The sequence below is a fragment of the Syngnathoides biaculeatus genome, chromosome 5, assembly GCF_019802595.1.
Source record: "Syngnathoides biaculeatus isolate LvHL_M chromosome 5, ASM1980259v1, whole genome shotgun sequence".
NCBI lineage: Eukaryota > Metazoa > Chordata > Actinopteri > Syngnathiformes > Syngnathidae > Syngnathoides > Syngnathoides biaculeatus.
The window spans coordinates 11,377,350-11,396,227 of NC_084644.1; the positions used below are offsets into that span (position 1 = coordinate 11,377,350).

The 18,878-nt window shown below is 43.5% G+C and overlaps 3 protein-coding genes across 9 annotated transcripts; 1 reads left to right on the forward strand and 2 right to left on the reverse strand.

Annotated features, from left to right (window-relative positions):
- Positions 1-44: 44 nt before the first annotated feature.
- Positions 45-9,167, reverse strand: siglec15l (sialic acid binding Ig-like lectin 15, like). Of its 6 annotated transcripts, none has more exons than XM_061818813.1 (6): positions 9,024-9,167; positions 7,021-7,389; positions 4,497-4,868; positions 2,351-2,505; positions 1,928-1,951; positions 45-1,322 (listed from the first exon to the last, which is right to left on the reverse strand). In XM_061818813.1, the coding sequence occupies exons 1-6, from the start codon at positions 9,079-9,081 to the stop codon at positions 1,302-1,304; spliced, it is 999 nt and encodes a 332-aa protein (XP_061674797.1). In that variant the 5' UTR covers positions 9,082-9,167; the 3' UTR covers positions 45-1,301. The 6 variants fall into 6 exon arrangements, with proteins under 6 accessions (XP_061674797.1, XP_061674799.1, XP_061674801.1 ...); XM_061818815.1 differs by having other exon boundaries at positions 2,351-2,508; positions 7,021-7,346; positions 9,024-9,164; XM_061818817.1 differs by having other exon boundaries at positions 46-1,322; positions 2,416-2,505; positions 9,024-9,160.
- On the forward strand, positions 8,918-12,262 carry si:dkey-11p23.7 (V-set and Ig domain-containing protein). 2 transcript variants are annotated; one of them, XM_061818818.1, is made up of 3 exons: positions 8,918-9,056; positions 11,301-11,690; positions 11,763-12,262. In XM_061818818.1, the coding sequence occupies exons 1-3, from the start codon at positions 9,002-9,004 to the stop codon at positions 12,161-12,163; spliced, it is 846 nt and encodes a 281-aa protein (XP_061674802.1). In that variant the 5' UTR covers positions 8,918-9,001; the 3' UTR covers positions 12,164-12,262. The 2 variants fall into 2 exon arrangements, with proteins under 2 accessions (XP_061674802.1, XP_061674803.1); XM_061818819.1 differs by lacking the exon at positions 8,918-9,056 and adding an exon at positions 9,221-9,813.
- Positions 12,263-12,671: 409 nt separating this feature from the next.
- LOC133501292 (uncharacterized) lies at positions 12,672-17,941 on the reverse strand. Its single transcript, XM_061820946.1, has 5 exons — positions 17,871-17,941; positions 16,493-16,568; positions 15,427-16,187; positions 14,952-15,348; positions 12,672-13,380 (listed from the first exon to the last, which is right to left on the reverse strand). Exons 2-5 carry the CDS (start codon positions 16,557-16,559, stop codon positions 12,968-12,970), a joined length of 1,638 nt encoding a protein of 545 aa, XP_061676930.1. The 5' UTR covers positions 16,560-16,568; positions 17,871-17,941; the 3' UTR covers positions 12,672-12,967.
- Between the last annotated feature and the right edge of the window lie 937 nt (positions 17,942-18,878).

The window sequence follows — 18,878 nt, forward strand, 5'->3', positions numbered from 1 at the left end:
GTAGTACAGTAGTGTAGAATATTACAAAAAAAACCCTACAAAAAACACTACAGTAGATTTCTATCTTTATTTTATTGTTTAAAATTTGAAAATGCTTCATTACTTCCAAAATAATTTAGTTTTACATGAGTTATCTAGATGTAGTCCGGGTGAGGAGTGACTAAAAAGAAAATATCAAATGCTGGGAAATATGAGGGTGTGGCAAAGATTATTAATACAGTGGATTCAAAATACCCCCTCCAAACTTCATACAACAGACTTCATAGAATCGATATAAGAAATAATATATGAAGATGTTAGCTAGGGTAATGATAATCTGGAGAATAAGAGCAGAGTATGGGATTGTTTTTTCACCTTCCACATTTGATAATGAAATGACAGCAATGAATGTCCATCCATCCATTTTCTTGGCCGCTTATCCTCACAAGGGTCGCAGGGAGTGCTGGAGCCTATCCCAGCTGTCAACGGGCAGGAGGCGGGGTAGACCCTGAACTGGTTGCCAGCCAATTGCAGGGCACATGGGGACAAACAGCCGTACTCACAATCACACCTAGGGGCAATTTTAGAGTGTCCAATTAATGTTGGACGTTTTTTTGGGATGTGGGAGGAAACCGGAGTGCCCAGAGGAAGCCCACGCAGGCACGGAGAGAACATGCAAACTCCACACAGCCGGGTCCGGGATTGAACCTCAGAACTGTGAGGCCAACGCTTTACCAGCTCAGCCACCGTGCCGCCAGCAATGAATGTGTTTGCAAGATTGTTGTAAGTGCAAATGACTATTTGAATTTAGCTCCATGATGCCCACGTCCCTCATGAGGATAAGCAAACTCCAACATGACTAAAGTATCCAACAAAGACCAGAAATGACGATAAAGATTAAAAATGACAATAACAATGAAAAAAATACAACAAAAAGACTGCACAAAAGCTTCAAAACACTACAGAAAAACAAAGATTATTGGGGGAAGAAAAAAAAAGAAATGCACTCCAAAGGCAGCAATGCACCAGTTCCACTACAAAATGTCACCAACAGGAATTGAAATAAGCAGCAGGTTCTTTCACGGCATTTGAGTAAGTGGACGTTGTAAATGAAAGTCTGAGCCGGTGCAGAAGTCACGCAGAGGTCACAAAGTACTTGCCGTCACAAAGACGTGTCATCTGAGTGCCGCGACAGTGGGATGACAAAAATAAAAAATAAATTCAAACCCCGAGAAGCAAGGTTTTTATTGAGACTCCGCCTCCAGTGACGCTTGGAGATAACGTCTTGGGTGATGAAAGACTTGAAGATGACTAATGGAGTTTCACAGTCGAGTACAAAACCGCTGGAGAGACAAAGTTAGAACGTTTGTGATCTGCAACAAGACTAAAACAACTTCAAAAGACTTACACAAAAGAACCACAAAAGACAACAAAGGCCTATAAAAATAAATTAAAAAAAATACCAAAAGAATGGAAAACACAATACAAAACAGAAAGGTCAACAAGAAGACTACAAAAATACAAATATTTGGAGGCTACAAAGACAACAGAAAGACTATAGAAAAACTATAAAAGGGCTGGAAAAAGACTTGAAGAGACCAAAAAAAACTAGAAAGACAAAAGGCAAAAATGATGGCAAAGAGATGAGAAGAATAAAACAAAAACTATCCAAGAGTATACAAAAGCTACAAATGAATACAAAAATAGACTAAAACAATTACATAAAGACTGTAAACTATACTATAGACTACAAAGGGACAGTAAAAGAAAAACAATAGCGAAAAGACTAGCAGAGACTATAAAAAGATGATGAAAAACAAAATGAAGAAGAAAAGAGGAAACTACAGGACTAGAAAAAGAATAAGAAAACACGACTGTAAATTTAAGACTTTTGCAACAAAACGATTGATTGATCACAGGAAGTGGTAACCTCCATTTTGTCTCTCACCTTGGCCCTGTTTTGTGTGATTATCTGCAACAATACACACACATCAAACATGACATACACGTTGTATACATAAAATATAGAAATGTGCCGTGCACACAGATCCATTATAGATTATACATTAGGGGTGTCAAACTCATTTTTGTCGCGGGCCGCAATGTATTTGTGGTTTCCTTCAAAGCGATAAAAATCTTTAACCCTCTCATCAAATTTACAAATTAATTTTATGAACTAGTTTTGGAATCAGAAATCAAGGGGAATGGGTTTTTCCAACTATTGTTGTTTGGTAACACAAAAATGCTTGTAATTTCTTAATGTTATCATTTATGATCGGTTTGAAATTTGAAATTCTGGTACAGATTTCAATCAAAAAATATCATGGAAGTTGATCCACATGATTTGCCTCCGTGGGCCACATAAACTCACGTGGCGGGCTGGTTCTGGCCCCCGGGCCTTGAGTTTGACACCTGTTATCCATCGATGACACTCACGGGCCTCGGGAAGAACGACATCGGCATAAACAGTCTGGACTTCATCGGTGCCGACATGGGCGTTATGGGAGGAATGTAGGGGGGCTGTATCTGCTTCTCACACATCAAAACAAACAAAACAAAAAAAAAACATATTTTCAAAAAACTCTCAGTCAAATCTGTTACACCCAAAAACTCACCTAGTAAATTTCCCGTGCACTCCTAAAAAGTTTCTCAGATACAACAAGCGAGTTACTTTTTGGGCTAAATGGGACCTTATACCTGTTGAATTATGTTCCTGTGTCAACGTTGATTTATGAATCCTTAATTTACAGTGAAGAAAATAAGTATTTGAACACCCTGCTATACTGCAAGTTCTCCCACTTTGAAATCATGGAGGGGGTCTGAAATTTTCATCGTAGGTGCATGTCCACTGTGAGAGAGATAATCTAAAAAGAAAAATCCAGAAATCACAATGTAGGATTTTTTAAATGATTTATCTGTGTGATGCAGCTGAAAATAAGTATTTGAACACCTGTCTATCTGCTAGAATTCTGACCCTCAAAGACCTGTTAGTCTCCCTTTAAAAGTCCACCTCCACTCCATGTATTATCCTGAATCAGATGGAGCTGTGTGAGGTCGTTAGCTGCATAAAGACACCTGTCCACCCCGTACAATCCGTAAGACTCAAACTTGTAACATGCCCAAGACCAAAGACTGTCCAAAGACAGCAGAGACAAAATTGTACAACTCCACACGGCTGGAAAAGGCTACGGAGAAATTGCCAAGCAGAGGTCCACTGTTGAAGCAATCATTAGGAAATGGAAGAAGCTAAACATGACGGTCAATCTCAATCGGAGTGGAGCCCCATGCAAGATATCACCTTGTGGGTTCTCAATGATCTTGAGAAAGGTGAGGAATCAGCCCAGGACTACACGACAGGACTTGGCCTATGACCTGAAAAGAGCTGGGACTACCGTTTCCAAGGTGACTGTTGGTAATACACTAAGACACCATGGTTTGAAATCATGCATGGCACGGAAGGTTCCCCTGCTTAAACCAGCAAATGTCAAGGCCCATCTTAAGTTTGCCAATGACCATTTGGATGATACAGAGGAGTCATGGGAGAAGGTTTTGTGGTCTGTTGAGACCAAAATGGAACTTTTTGCTCATTATTCTACTAACCGTGTTTGGAGGAAGATGAATGATGAGTTCCATCCCAAGAACACCATCCCTACTGTGAAGCATGGGGGTGGTAGCATCGTGCTTTGGGGGTGTTTTTCTGCACATGGGACAGGGCGACTGCACTGTATTAAGGAGAGGATGACCGCGGCTACGTATTGTGAGATTTGGGAGAACAACCTCTTTCCCTAAATCAGAGCATTGCAGATGCGTTGTGGCTGGGTCTTTCAATATGACAATGACCCGAAGCACACAGCCAGGAAAACCAAGGAGTGTCTCCGCAAGAAGCATATCAAGGTTCTGGCATGGCCTACCCGGTCCCCAGACCTAAACCCAATAGAAAATCTTCGGATTGAGCCGAAACTCCGTGTTTCTGAGTGACAGCCCAGAAAACTGTCTGATCCAGAGAAGATCTGTGTGGAGGAGTGGGCCAAAATCCCTCCTAAGTGTGTGCAAACCTGATGAACAAGTACAGGAAACGTTTGACCTATGCAATTGCAAACAAAGGCTACTGTACCAAATATTAACATTGGTTTTCTCAGGTGTTCAAATACATATTTGCAGCTGTACCACACAAATAAATTCATAAATTGTGATTTTTGGATTTTTCTTCTGAGATTATCTCACTCACAGTGGACATGCACATACGATGAAAATTTCAGAGCCCTCCATGATTTCTAAGTGGGACAACTTGCAATATAGCAGGGTGTTTAAATACTTATTTTCTTTATTGTACATATTCATAGGTTCATGTGTTCAACTTAACGGTCAATGTATTGATGGATTTGGATGTATAGTTTGTGTTCATGTTTTCACCTTTTTATACGTTCACGTATTTATGGATTTCAAGCTGAATGAGAAAAATCATCTCCACAGTCGTTATCAAGTGACGTCACATGATGCAGATGTCATCGCCTCACCTTGGAGCCTGAGTCGATGGATGGCAGCACCACAGACGAGCAACAGCAGCAGCCCCCCGGCCATGCCGCCCCATATCAGGGCCGCGCTGGCGGTCCCCTTCGCAGGCGGGTACGTCCGCTCGACCCGCCCCAGCACACTTTCCGCCCGGCAGGTGAGCTCACCCAGTTGCTCGTCGTACGGGACGGAGCTGCTTCGGTTCAGACCCGCCGTTGCGTCCCGCACCTGCGCCAGCAACGCCGATGCTAAGGGGACCCCGGAGGCCGACAGCCATGTGATGCCGGGCGGCGGTTTGCCCTCCGCCACGCACTGCAGCCTCTGGGGGCCGCTGGAGCTGCCGTTGACCAATGACAGGCTCAGGATTGACGGCTTCACTAACAGCAGAAGAAGAAGAAACAACATGGCAAATGACTCAGCTGTTTGAATCATTAACTCATTCTCTAGTCCTGAATGATTACAGTATGTATTTTGTGCCTTGAGATACGAGTTCAATTCATTCTGTGACCAGGCTCGTAACTCAAAACACTTGCATATCAAATCCCGCCTGCCCCCCTCCAAAAAAAAAAATCCGACAAAAATACTTAAATGTTTAAACTATAATAGTGTAGATCGCTCATGACATGATTATGTCGAATTTAGAGAAATTAAAAAGGTTTTGCCACACGTTTTGCCTCATTGTGATGTTTCTTTTGTTGTCTGCATCTTGGCCACCCGGGTACACTATAATACAGATCCATCCATCCATCCATCCATTTTCTTTCCCTCTTATCCTCACAAGGGTCGGGGGAGGCAGGATTCACCCTGAACTGGTTGCCGGCCAATCGCAGGCCACATGGAGACAAACAGCTGTACTCACAAATCACACCTAGGGGCAATTTAGAGTGTCCAATTAATGTTGCATGTTTTTGGGATGTGGGACGAAACTAGAGTACCCGGGGAAAACCCACGCAGACACGGAGAGAACATGCAAATTCCAAACAGGCAGGTCCGGGATCCGTAGAACTGCGAGAAATGCCACAACTAATTTTTGTCATCTTGCAACCAAACAACAACCCCATAACAGAAAATCTTTCTCCCAAAGTTACTTTTTTCAAGGTAACCATAGCAACACTGCCACTGTTTGTTTTTTTTTTTTAGCTTTGACTCGTAAGCAATAATTTGCAATACAAGTGCTGTGTGGTGGCAGTGAGCTCAACTGAACTCCCTTGATAAGAAGTACTTTGACAAATGGAATGAGTAAATAATACTCCCACAAAGAGGCTGAAAACTGTTGATTACCATTCCCGGATGAAGTTCACTGTCAAACTAATCAGAAAATGACAAATTTCATGTTGTGTATTTAATAACCACATAACTTAGGCCGGGCGGCATGGTGGGCTCAGCTGGTAAAGCTTTGGCCTCAGAGTTCTGAGGACCCGGGTTCGATCCTGGCCCTACCTGTGTGGAGTTTGCATGTTCTCCCTGTGCCTGCGTGGGTTTCCTCCGGGCACTCCGGTTTCCTCCCACATCCCCAAAACATGCACCATTAATTGGACACTCTAAATTGTCCCTAAATTTGATTGTGAGTGCGGCTATTTATCTCTATGTGCCCCGCGATTGACTAACAACCAGTTCAGGGTGTCCCCCGCCTCCTGCCCGTTGACAGCTGGGATAGGCTCCGGCACTGCCCTTTTGAGGATAAGCGGCAAAGATAATGGATGGATGGATGGATAACTTAATCGTAAAGTACGCAAGCTGAATGCTAACAAATAGAAGGGAAAAATCAAAGATGGGCTCACAAATAGCATATATGTGAAGGGTTGCAAGGGTTGTTATAAGCAACAGATATTTGAACACAAACGGTGCAGCAACAAAAGAAAGAAGAAGAGACTAGTCAAAGGTGCACAGTATATTCTTTATCCTCTGGAAACAAAAACAACAAATATTTTACCGAGTCACAATGATTGTGAAACTCTTTGTGTGTCTGCTTGACTTTGTATAGACCATATGACAGTACCCCCTGGTGGCCAAGTCATACGCACCAGGAGAAGCAACAACTAATAAGTTATGATGCAGTGTGCGCAGTGTTTCATACTTTACATTCTGTTTGATTACGGTGGTACAATGTTCTTTTTTTATAAACTACATTGTTATCAAACATTATTTTTTTTTGCTTGAAAACACATTTCACACATTTCAGTTGGTTTATTTATCAGGGAGAAGAAATGATTTAAGGTACGAGTGCTTTGAGTTACAAGCGTGCTCACGGAATGAGTTAATCCTGTATCTCAACGCAGCGCTTAATCAATTTTTTTGACTGGGGGTGTCAATGTCTCAAGGATTTTTCGTTTTAACTACAGTGGAGGTTATTGCTGTGCAACACAATATTTCTAATGAGAAAAAAAAATGATAACTGATAAAAGTCGATAGGGTTCCAGAGAGCAAGGAAACACTCCGAGATAGCGCTTTAGCATTCACACTCAAATGCAAATAACCGTGCAACCTTGTGACCAAACAGGAAGTCCACACATAGAGATCAGTTTTTACCTTGTACTTCCAGAGTCACCTCGCTGATCTGTGGCTGTCCCTTGTCCAGTGCCACATGGCAGAAGTAAACGCCATCGTCCTTCATCTCGACACCTCTGATAAGGAGCGAGAACTTGCCTCGGCGGAGGTCGTAGTTAAACGAGAAGCGATCCAAGCCCAAACAGTCGATGGGCACAGTTGACGTGTCATTCTTTCCTTCGCACTGGAAAAATGGAGTCACGTTGGGGGATCTGGCGGTCCAGGTCACCTTGATGCTGTCGACATTGTGCTTCTGTTTGGGATGAGTGAAGGAGCAGCCCAGGACTGCTTCGCGTCCTTGCAGTGCGCTGACCACATTGGAGGCATTCAATGGCGATGACAGTACACTTCCTGTACAAAAGTATTTATAGCATCCTCCGGGTTCTGAGAAACTTTTTCAAAATTTCAGATACCCATTTTATATGGTTGGTCGGTGTTTTTCTTTTTTTAAAATTTGGCAGGTTTGTTTACAACACTTTGCTGTGGTGTGTCAATTTTTTTCACTTTATAGGCACTGTAGGCAAAATTACAGCAGTTCTCCTTCTTTCACATCAACATGCTAATGTAGCTAACTACTTTCATCCATCACGATTCTAATGTGGGTACTTGCGTTCAGATTTACATGGAAATGTTGACATGCTATTGTTGCTAACTGCTTCCATGGCAACATGATAATGTTCTCGCTTTTACCTCATCTGGAAAACATAAGTATACTAATGTATCAAACAACTTCCATGTCAACAGCTAATGAAGCTAATGGGTTTCTCATCAACATGTAAATGATGTGCTCACGGAGCTAAAAGCTACCATGTCAACACGCTAACGTAACTAGGAACTTCACATCAACACGCTGTCATCAGCTGCTTCCACATCAACATACTAATGTAGCTAACTACTTTCACACATCGAGATGCTAACGTGGCTACCTCCTTACAGATTTACATGCAAATGTTGACATGCTAATGTAGCTAACTGTTTCCATGGCAACATGATAATGTTCTTGCTTTTACCTCTACATGAAAATGTTAACGTAGTAATGTAGCTAACAACTTCCATGTCAACAGCTAATGAAGCTAACTGGTTTCTCATCAACATGTAAATTTTGATATGCTTACGTAGCTAACAGCTTCCATGTCAACATGCTAACGTAGCTAACAACTTCGCATCAACATGCTAACGTCACCAGCTGCTTCGACATCAAGATGCTAATGTAGCTAACTAATTTCACGCATCAAGATGCTAATGTGGTTACCTGCTTTCAGATTAACATACAAATGTTAACATGCTAATATAGCTAAGTGCTTCCATGGCAACATGATAATGTTCTTGCTTTTACCTCAACATGAAAACGTTAGTGTAGTAATGTTGCTAACAGTTTCCATGTCAACAGCTAATGAAGCTAACTGGTTTCTCATCAACATGTACATTTTGATATGCTTATGGAGCTAACAGCTTCCATGTCAACACACTAACATAGCTAACAACTTCACATCAACATGCTAATGTCGCCAGCTGCTTTCACATCAACATGCTAATGTCACTGACTACAATCATGTCAAAATTGTCGCTCACTGCTTTCATGTCAACATTTTTCTGCCACACCATTTTGAATTATGTTCTCATGTTTTGTTTTATTTAGAAACTAGTTATCTAGTCAGGGTCACGTGATCAATTAGCTGTAAGGGCGCGTTTCTTTTTGTGCTGTTTTTTTATGGGATGTATTGTGATACCGAAAAGACTGATGTTACTCTGTTCGCTGATGAGTCTATGCCATAAATAAATATCTATAAAGAAATAGACGGTGTCTAGTATTTTCCCTCTAAATATGGAAGAGCCCGGAAGTACAATTGCAACACACCAACATGCTAAACTGATTTGATGTCAACATGCTAATTTCTGCAACTGAGTCTTTGTCATTAAGACGCTGGTCGAACCAATCGGAAGCGCGTGTTAAAATGACAAAATGCTCCGGAGCTGCAACTCACCTGTGATGACAGCACACAACAGCAGTAGCGCACGTACGCGCATGTTGAACACACACATGCATACGCATTTGTGTAGAAATGCTTTTTAACTGCAGCTAACACTACAATTCAGGAAGGAAATGGGTCACAGGACGCTGACACCATAGTTATAAGATAACGACACCCCAGCATGCAGTACATGGAAAATTAGCAAATGAGAAACACCAGAAACGTATAAAAAAAAAAAAGCCTATAATTCAAGATAATAAATAGGTTCAAGAGGGGTTTTGTCATTATGTGAGATTTTTGGGTGGTGTGTGAGAGGTTTTTTTTTTTAAGTATGTTTTTTGGCGGGTTATTGGGGCAAGTTTTTAAAGTTTTAAGGGTATGATCGAATTATTTTTTTTGGGTCACCTCTGAGATTTTTTTGTTGTTTTTGTAGAAAGAGATTTGTTGTTGTTTTTTTTTAGGACTGTGAGAGGTTATGTGAAGTTAAAAATTTTCCATGCATTTGAAGGGTTTTGGGGAAAAGATAAAAATGTTATTTTTTTTCTATACAACACCTCATATCTTTCTGAGGTATTTGTTATGTTTCTGCACCACTGTAACTTCCCCCCAGACAAGAAAAACTTCCTCAAAATTAAACTCAAAATAAAGCAAGAGCCACGCTGGAAAAACATCAACACTGACATACATACACATTGTCTCTCAGTCACTCCCACCCTCCTTCACTCACTCATTCATTCATAACTCATTCACTCTTCCACCATGGAGGTGTTGCTCTGCATCTTGTTGTTTGCTGCTAACAGAGGTGAGTTACACCACATACAGACTCACGCATCAATTCTGACATTATGTAAATGACAGATGCGATAGGATAATGTTAAAGTGTTCCCATTCATGTGTTCATTGTTTCTGAGCACGTCAGTCATGTGTGAGAGCGTTTCTGCAGTGGTTGTGTGAGAGCAATTCATTTTTGTGTGTAAGTGTTTCAGTTCTGTGTAAAAGCACGTTTCAGGTTTGTGTGTGACACGGTTTCAGTATTGCCCGAGTATTTTGGTCGTGTGCTTGAGTATTTCATTTGAGTGTATGAGAGCTTTTAACGGTGTCTTTGACAGTGTTTCAGTAGTGTGTGAGGGTTTCAGTTGCGTGTTCATAAATTCATGTAGTATTGATATTTCCACGTGGTGTGGGAGTCAAGTGATCATATGTTCATATTATATTCAACTGCCCATTGTTGATGTTATTTTAGAGTTTTCATATTCATGTCGTGTGTTCTTGCAGTTATGTGTTCATACACTCGTGTTCCACGTTTTAATGGACGAAATTAATGTACAAAAGATTCACAGTGAAGAAAATAAGTATTTAAACGCCCTGCTATATTGCAAGTTCTCCCACTCAGAAATCATGGAGGGGGTCTGAAATTTTCATCGTAGGTGCATGTCCCCAGTAATAGAGATAATCTAAAAAGATAAATCCAGAAATCACAATGTATGATTTTTTTAATGATTTATTTGTGTGATACAGCTGTAAATAAGTATTTGAACATCTGTGTCTCAGCTAGAATTCTGAGCCTCAAAGACCTGTTAGTCCGCCATTAAAAGTCCACCTCCACTCCATGGATTATCCTGAATCAGATGGACCTGTGTGAGGTTGTTAGCTGTATAAAGACACCTGTCCGCCCCATACAATCAGTTAGACTCAAACTTGTAACATGGTCAAGTCCAAAGAGCTGTCCAAAGACACCAGAGACAAAATTTTACAACTCCACACGACTGGAAAGGACTATGGAGAAATTACCAAGCATCTTGGTGAAGAAGCATATCAAGGTTCTGGTGTGGCCTAAACAGTCTCCAGGGAGCTTAAACCCCATGTTTCTCAGTGACAGCCCAGAAACTTGTCTGATTTAAAGAAGATCTGTGTGGAGGAGTGGGCCGAAATCCCTCCTGCAATGTGTGCAAACCTGGTGAAAAACTACAGGAAATGTTTGACCTCTGTAATTGCAAACAAAGGCTACTGTACCAAACATTAACATTGGTTTTCTCAGGTGTTTAAATACTTATTTGCAGTTGTATCACAAAAATAAATCATTTTAAAAATTCATACATTGTGATTTCTGTTTTTTTCTTTTTAGATTACCTCTTTCACAGTGTACATGCACCTACGATGAAAATTTCAGACCCCTCCATGATTTCTAAATCGGAGAACTTGCAATAAAACAGGGTGTTCAAATACTTATTTTCTTCACTGCAAATGAGCCCATATATCGTTATGTAAGAGTGTGCCATCTCTCCACAGTTTGGAGCTCTGAAGATGGTACATGGGTAGTGCACATGCATGCGGAGGTGCGCAGCCTGGCGGGCTACCCGGTGGTTGTGCCCTGCACCTTCAGCCACCCTCGCCATTCCCACCACGCCTCAGTACGAGTGCGATGGCGTCTGGTCGGTAGTCAAGGGACCACTGTCCTGTACCACTGCACTAGTAAAGTCGGGTCCCCTGACTGCGAGCCCGGGCCCCAGCAGGACCCACGATACCGACTGGAGGGTGACCCCCGCTTGCATGATCTATCCCTGCGCATAAAGGACGTCACCCTGGGGGACAGCGGGATCTACTACTGCGGTTTGGAAGTGGCGGGAAGAGATCACAAGAGCGTGGAGGACAACTTGGGTACCCGACTGACGGTGGAGGGTGAGTTCTGAAAAAGGGTCTACAGTTCTTGGAAGACAACAGCCGTCCTCACATTTGTGTTGCCCACGACAGCGCCACCCAACATCTTGTCCTTGCGGGTGGTGGCCAGCGAAGGTTTAGGCTACACAGCTGAGTGCCGAATGGAGGGCTCACCGCCGCCCGACATCAAGTGGCTGGGCCCCGACCACCCCCTGGAAGGTTCTACAGCGGGCCCCCTCAATCCGGCCGGCGACCTTGTCGTCAGCCAGCTCCACGATGTCGAACCCGGATGGCAGGTCACGTGCTCTGCCTCCAACCCACTTGGGAAAGATCAGGCAACTCTCTACTTGCTGCACCCTCATACGCCCCCACCCAAGGATGGGCTACCGCCCCATCTCCTTCTGCTCCTGGTTCTGTCTCTGGGGTCCAAGGTTGCCATGTTGGTGGGGATTGGGGTGTGGCTGGTGCCTAAGGTGGTCCTCTGGCACAATTGATTGCCCATCCACTGTGTGCCACCCTGAACCACTAACCCCACTTTTAAACTTTCAGAATTTTAATCATTAGCAACAAAGTCCAATAAAGTTTACATTTTGTCTTCTGCCACCACCTGGGCACTGCCATCATTGCTCCATTTTTATTTTAAAGAAGACACACCCACAGCATAACTTTTTATCACTAGCCAGGCTTACTAAATTCTAAAAGTCATGGTTTTTAAAGGCAGCATAAATATTTCAAAGATATAAAAAAATTAAGCTATTTTCCTGTGTTTTGTCAAACTTGCTAGCTTCATTTAAACCTGCTAATCGTGCTAATGTGGTTCTGCTTCATGTCAACAAGCTAATGCAGCTGACTGGTTCTACATCCCAAACACACGAACAAAAAGACACCAAAAAGACTATAAGACTATAAAAACGCTAACACAAAGACTACAAAAATTCTAAAATTCTAAATTCCAACAATAACTATAAGAAGCCTCAAAAGACTTCCAATGAGTAGCGCTTGTGCTTTAGCAGTGCTTGTGAATTTGTTTTCATTAGCGCGTGAGTTTCAGTAGGACACATGTGACAGTGTTTTACTAGTATGTGTTTTAATGATGTGTAAGCGATCAATACAGTAGTCTGTTTTGGAGATGATTTCATAAATGTGCATGAAAATATTTCAGGACTTTATGTAAGTGCTTCACTCCTGTGTGAAAACATTTCAGGACTGTATTATTCGCAGTGTTAGCTTAGCAATAGGGCTACCTTTCTAAGGGCTACATGTTACTTGTATTGTTAGCCATGCTAATTTTTTAGCATCTACTGCACGGGGAAGCAGTGTGGTCCTCGGTAGCAGATGGGATGGATGTCCTGGCAGCAGTCCTCACGGCTCCAGCCAAAGTCCTCACCCGGCTCCAGATTGATGGCCCCACACCTGCCCCTAGGAGTGCTCTCGGTCTCGACCCAGTTGCTGACCGTGACCGCCACTTTGTTGAGCCAGTACCATGCGCCGGTAAGCGTGCTGCGACGCAATCCGATCCAAGCCCGCCTCGGTGCGTCATCCCCGGTGTACTCCTGTCGGATTTTGGCCTGCACGTGGTTTCGGAGCGGGAGGGAGGACAAGCTGACCAGATGGAAATTCCGGTCTCGGCAGAACTTGACGGACTCCTGCCACCCTAGAGCCTCGGAGCCAAATTCCAAAACATCAGGCAACAGGACGCAGCCTCTGTAATCTGGGGAGGAGAGCGCTTCAGTTTTGTGTCAGTTGCTGGATGTGAGCAAAACATTTTTTCAGTAGTTTGTGTGATGCGAGGGGATTTTTGTTTTGTTGATGTCTGAGAGCATTTTATTAGACTGTGAGTGAAAAAAAAATATTTCAGATGGAAGGGAGAGACTTTCAGTCGTCTGTAGAATTGTTTTAGCTTGTATGTGTGAGAGTATTTCAGCAGTGGGTGTATTTCTGTAGTGTGTATAAGATCTTTTTGTAGTGATATGAGAGTATTTTGCTAGTGTGTGTGAAAGTTTCAGTAGTGAGTGTGAGAGCATGTTAAAAGTGTGTGAGTAAATCATTTTTGAGTATTGTGAGATTGCTTCAGTTGCGTGTGTAAAGTGTTTCAGTAGTGAGTGTGAGAGGATGTTAGTAGTTTGAGTGAATAATTTTTGTTTTGTGTGAGAGTGTTTTCAGTTGACTGTAAGTGTTTCAGTAAAAACTGGGAGATCATGTTAGGAGTGTGAAGTGAAGAATTTTAAGTGTGTGAGTGTATTTCAGTCGCATATTTCTGTAGTATGTGTAAGACTTTTTGTCATGATATGAGAGTATTTTGCTAGTGCCTGGGAAAGTTTCAGTAGTGAGTGTGAGAGCATGTTAGTAGTGTGTGAGCAAATAATTTTCAAGTATTGTGAAATTGCTTCAGTTGCCTGTGTAAAGTGTTTCAGTAGTGTGTGAGAGGATATTGGTAGTGTGAGTGAATATTTTTTTTGTGTGTAAGAGTGTTTTCAGTTGTGTGTGAGTGTTTCAGTAAAAATTGGGAGATCATGATAATAGTGCTAAGTGAATAATTTTCGAGTGTGTGAGTGTATTTCATAAGTGTATTTCTGTAGTGTGTGAAATATCTTTTTGTAGTGTTATGAGAGTATTTACTACTGCTTTTGAAAGTTTCAGTAGTGAGAGTGAGAGCATATTAGTAATGTCTGAGTAAATCATTTTTGAGTATTGTGAGTTCGCTTCAGTTGCGTGTCTAAAGTGTTTCAGTAGTGAGTGTGAGAGGATTTTAGTTGTGTGAGTGAATATTTTTTGTTTTGTGTGAGTGTTTTCAGTTGTCTGTGTGAGTGTTTCAGTAAAAACTGGAACATCATGTTAGTAGTGTTAAGTGAATAATTTTTGAGGATTATGAGTGTTTCAGTAGTGTATTTCTGTAGTGTGTTTAAGACGTTTTGTCATGATATGAGAGTATTTTGGTAGTGCGTGTGAAAGGTTCAGTAGTGAGCGTGAGAGCATGGTAGTGTGTGAGTAAATCATTTTTGAGTATTGTTAGATTGCTTCAATTGCCTGTGTAAAGTGTTTCAGTAGTGAGAAGATGTTAGAAGTGTGAGTGAATAATTTTTGTTTTGTGTGAGAGTGTTCAGTTGTATGCGTGAGTGTTTCAGTAAAAACTGGTAGATCAAGCTAGTAGATGAAGCTAAGTGAATAATTTTTGAGGAGTGTGTGAGTGTTTCAGTTGTTCAAGAGAGAGTGTTTCTGTAGTACATGTGAGAGCATTCCAGTAAAGTGAGAGAGCGAACCCAAACCATGACACATTCTTACCTGAGGTTTGACTAACAGCGGGTGCCGGGTTCCCAAAAAGAACGTCACCATTTTGTCCCACATAGTACACGGCCATCTTGTTGGAGGTGTGCCATATGGCGTTGTTGTCCACGGTCAGGTTCACCAACGTGGAGACGAAGTCAGACCCCGTGAGCGGTAGCCAGACGGGGTCCTCCGGTGGGCCGCCGCCCACGCGGACTCCCCCGGTGAGGTCCTTGCGGACCAGGATTATGGCAAAGTTGCGCATGTCCGGTATGGCGTTGACCACGAAGCAGGAAGCCAACTCCGACTGCGGGATGAGCGGCAGAAGCAGGCCGGGACGGTGGAGGATGGCGGGACCGGGGAGCTCCAGGACAGGCCAGCCCGGGTATGACGAGTCCACCAAGGAAGAGTTCTCCTGGTACAATAAAAACATTCACCAGGGGTGGAAACAGACTTTAATGCGTCACACGTGTGTGTGTGTGTCCATGCGTACATGTAACTCCTCGGAAAGGAGTACCGAGATTAGTTCCTCCGCATTTTGGTACGGCATCGGCGGGACCAAGAAGGCCATCTTGTCACGCGGTTTGGGGCTCAGCGTGACGTACAGCATAGAGCAGCTGCAGTTCCGTGTGGCGGCGCACGGGTGCCCGAAGAGAGCCGCCACCGGGTGTTGTGCCCTCACCACCCTCCAAGCGTTGTCGGCGTCCAGCCAGAACTGAGCGGCGTGATGAGGCTCCAACTCCTCCTCCCCGGTGAGGCCGTCTTCTCCTTCCAGGCTGACTTTGTTGACTTTTTCCGCATTGACCAGAATGAGCCTGAAGGGGGCGCGCTCGGTCACATTGGAGTTGACCACGTCGGCGGGTCGGGTGGTACCCTGGATTTCGGGAATCGGCGGGACGAGGTACTCGGTGCCCAGGGCGTCCACGGGAACGACCCTCGCACTCTGCACGCTGCCCGCCTTTAGACTGATGGCGTGGACTGTGACCCGGCGGGTGCTGTTCACCCGGACCACCTTGTCGGCGACGTTCTCCCGTCTGAGCTCGGCCGTGCGGGAGAATAAGAAGCGGCGCGTCTGAGCTGCGTCCAGAGTCTCCGTGCGGATTTGATCCTGGAAAGCCACCGTGACTTCCGTATTGTCATACAGAGCTGTCACGTGCACCTGGTTTTGAGGATCCTCGGGGTAATAGTAGGCGATGTTCTCAGGAAAAACCACCAGAAAGCGTAAACCGGCGCTAATTTCTGCTTCGGCGCATCCTGGAAACAAAGTCAGCCCAAAACACATGTGAGTTCGGACCCCCCCCCAGAAAAAAACAATTAACAGTCAACCGAGTTTTAAGTTCTGTGAACCACCGCCATGTATATTTTTAACCAATGGTTACATTTTTGGATTTTACACATTGTCAGAAATAGGTAGAAGCCCTCCAAGTACAAGTTTTCTCACTGCTTTTTGGAAATGTGGACTATGATCAAGAGTAACATAAGAGTTCTTCAGAATCATATCAACAAAGTTGCTATGGGGTTGTCATAGCAATTCAGACCCGAGCGACGTTAGGACTTACTTGGCTCTGTCGCCCCCTTCAGCAGCAGAAGCAGTACTGCAGGGTACATGTGGCCCTTCGCCAGCATCCTTAGAAGCTGGAACAATCACAGCAGTGACATCGCTTGGCCTGTTTTAGGAGGGCTTCAGGACCCCTCAATATTTCTTACGCAACCCCCCCCCCTCCAAAAAAAAGTAAAACTGTTGAAAGTTAATTGTCCTAGCTCCCCAAAAACTGCTTTAGAATAATCTTTTTTTAAGTTTGTGGCTGCTGATGGAATAATATTCATCTTTCCATTCATTTTATTTGCCGCTTATCCTCACAAGGAATGCTGGAGGAATACCTCCGGGGAATACGTGTCTACTTTTCGGAGCGCCAGCCTGTATACACGACCAAAAAATCCTTGTAGAGATTTAAAAAATCCTTATGACATCCATCCATGCATTTTCTTCACCACTTATCCTCACAAGGGTCGCAAGTAGTGCTGGAGCCGATCCCAGCTGTCAACGGGCAGGAGGCGGGGTACACCCTGAAGTAGTTGCGAGCCAGTCGCAGGTCACATTGAGACAAACAGCCGCACCCACAATCACACCTTGGGGCAATTTAGAGTGTCCAATTAATGTTTCATGTTTTTTGGGAGGAAACCGAAGTGACCAGAGAAAACCCACGCAGGCACGGTGAGAACATGCAAACTCCACACAGGCGGGTCTGGGATTGAAACCCGGAACCTCCGAACTGCGAGGCCAACGCTTTACCAGCTGCTCCACCGTGCCGCCTGATGGAATATTATTTTTTTTTTTCTTCAAACGCCCCCGAATCACTGATGCACTTCCTATAATGGCCACAAGATCTCGCTATTTATTTATTTTTTAAACAGGACTGAAAAGATATACTTTTTTTCTTGATTATAGATGTATTCACTTCATGCACTTGTATCCATCCATTTTTTCGCTGCTTATCCTCACAAGGGTCACGGTACACCCTGAACTGGTTGCCAGCCAATCGCAGGGCGCACTTGTATCCACCCAGTCGTTCATTTTCTACGCTGGCTCTCCTCAGTCGAATCGCAGGCGGTACTGGAATCTATCTCAGCTGACTTTGGGTATGAGGTTGGGGTACGCTCGGACCGGTCGCCAGTCAACATCAGGGCACACATCGACGAGCGACTGTTCACTCTGACGTTCACGCTTATTGTTTCAGTGAAGCTAGCACAGGGAAGCAACGCAAAACCCAACACAGGAAGGCCAGAGCCCGGATTCGAACACCGAAACTCGGAACTGTGAGGCACCCACGCTAACCTGCTACACACTTTTACACCACATCCCCCCTTGATATCAGTCTGATCTGCTGTTTCCTCTCGCACTTCCTGTTCAAATAGGGTAAAATGTTGCGGTTTTACCTCGTCTCTCCGCCGTGGGCTCTTCCGGACAACGCGGCTCTCGGCTCCACACAAACAAACGCGGAGCCCCGCGTTTGTCAGTCAAAGCAGGACGTTTGCATGCCGTCGACGTGGCTCTTTAACGCCTTTCGAAGACGACTGGCAAATATCGACACTAAAGCTCTTCTGACAGCTCAAACTCTCAATTTAAGTGAATTCACTCACTATGACTATAAAAGCATCATTCAATACTTTTTATACACATAATTGTACATACAGATGCTGGATGTGTGGGGTCAAAGTAGAGGTCACGTTTCAAAACCGAGAGACTTTGAAGCTGAACGGCTCATTGTGTCGCGACCTGCGCTTTTAAAATAAAGCCCGACTGATACTAGAGCAGCTTTGTGGACACAACAATGGCGGGAGCGTGCAAGAATATTCATCACGGCAGTGAAGGAAGGACGAATGTGAAGGTGCTAATCCCAGATAAGCACATCAAACAGTCAAACCGCATCATTCACTAACATCACATCATTGATTGGTTGTTTTCGGAGTCTTTTTTTTTTTTTTGACAATGAATTAATGCTGTGGAAAAAGTGGGCTCGGAAAGGGGTTTAAGTGTTTTATTATTATGATATTTTACAATGCTTTACTCATGGGTGATAAATAAGGCATCATGATAGTTAGTGCTTAGCGAGTGTGTCTCACAGTTCAGTTCTGAGGTTCTGGATTTGAATCCGGGCAACGGCACGCCAATGTGGAGTTTGGATGCTTTTGTGGGTTTTTCACTTGTATACTGTAGAATTATTGAATGTACATTGTGGAATTAAAAAAAAAAAGGAAGCAATAGCTAAAAGCGAGAATGGTGTTCGTGTTTGTGATCTTATTGTGCTTTTTTTTTTTGGTTCGTGGAAATTTACCATCCGTACTATTGTAATGGACCACGTCCGGTGCAACATATTAAGGAAAAAAAAATACATTCTGTCGGTCGGATACTCGGCAAGTGGATTTAACCCATTCGTGGGCAGC

Coding starts and splice junctions, on each gene's coding strand:
- si:dkey-11p23.7 (XM_061818818.1), top strand. CDS start 9,002: ATGCTCCGGAGCTGCAACTCACCTGTGATGACAGCACACAACAGCAGT. Junction 9,057..11,300: donor ACACAACAGCAGTAGCGCAC/GTACGCGCATGT, acceptor ATCTCTCCACAG/TTTGGAGCTCTGAAGATGGT. Junction 11,691..11,762: donor TACCCGACTGACGGTGGAGG/GTGAGTTCTGAA, acceptor TGCCCACGACAG/CGCCACCCAACATCTTGTCC.
- siglec15l (XM_061818812.1), bottom strand. CDS start 9,081: ATGTGTGTGTTCAACATGCGCGTACGTGCGCTACTGCTGTTGTGTGCT. Junction 7,390..9,023: donor GTTGTGTGCTGTCATCACAG/GTGAGTTGCAGC, acceptor ACTTTTGTACAG/GAAGTGTACTGTCATCGCCA. Junction 2,509..4,496: donor CCATCGACTCAGGCTCCAAG/GTGAGGCGATGA, acceptor ATGTGTGAGAAG/CAGATACAGCCCCCCTACAT.
- LOC133501292 (XM_061820946.1), bottom strand. CDS start 16,559: ATGCTGGCGAAGGGCCACATGTACCCTGCAGTACTGCTTCTGCTGCTG. Junction 15,349..15,426: donor TCCTTTCCGAGGAGTTACAT/GTACGCATGGAC, acceptor TTATTGTACCAG/GAGAACTCTTCCTTGGTGGA. Junction 13,381..14,951: donor CGCTGTTAGTCAAACCTCAG/GTAAGAATGTGT, acceptor TCTCCTCCCCAG/ATTACAGAGGCTGCGTCCTG.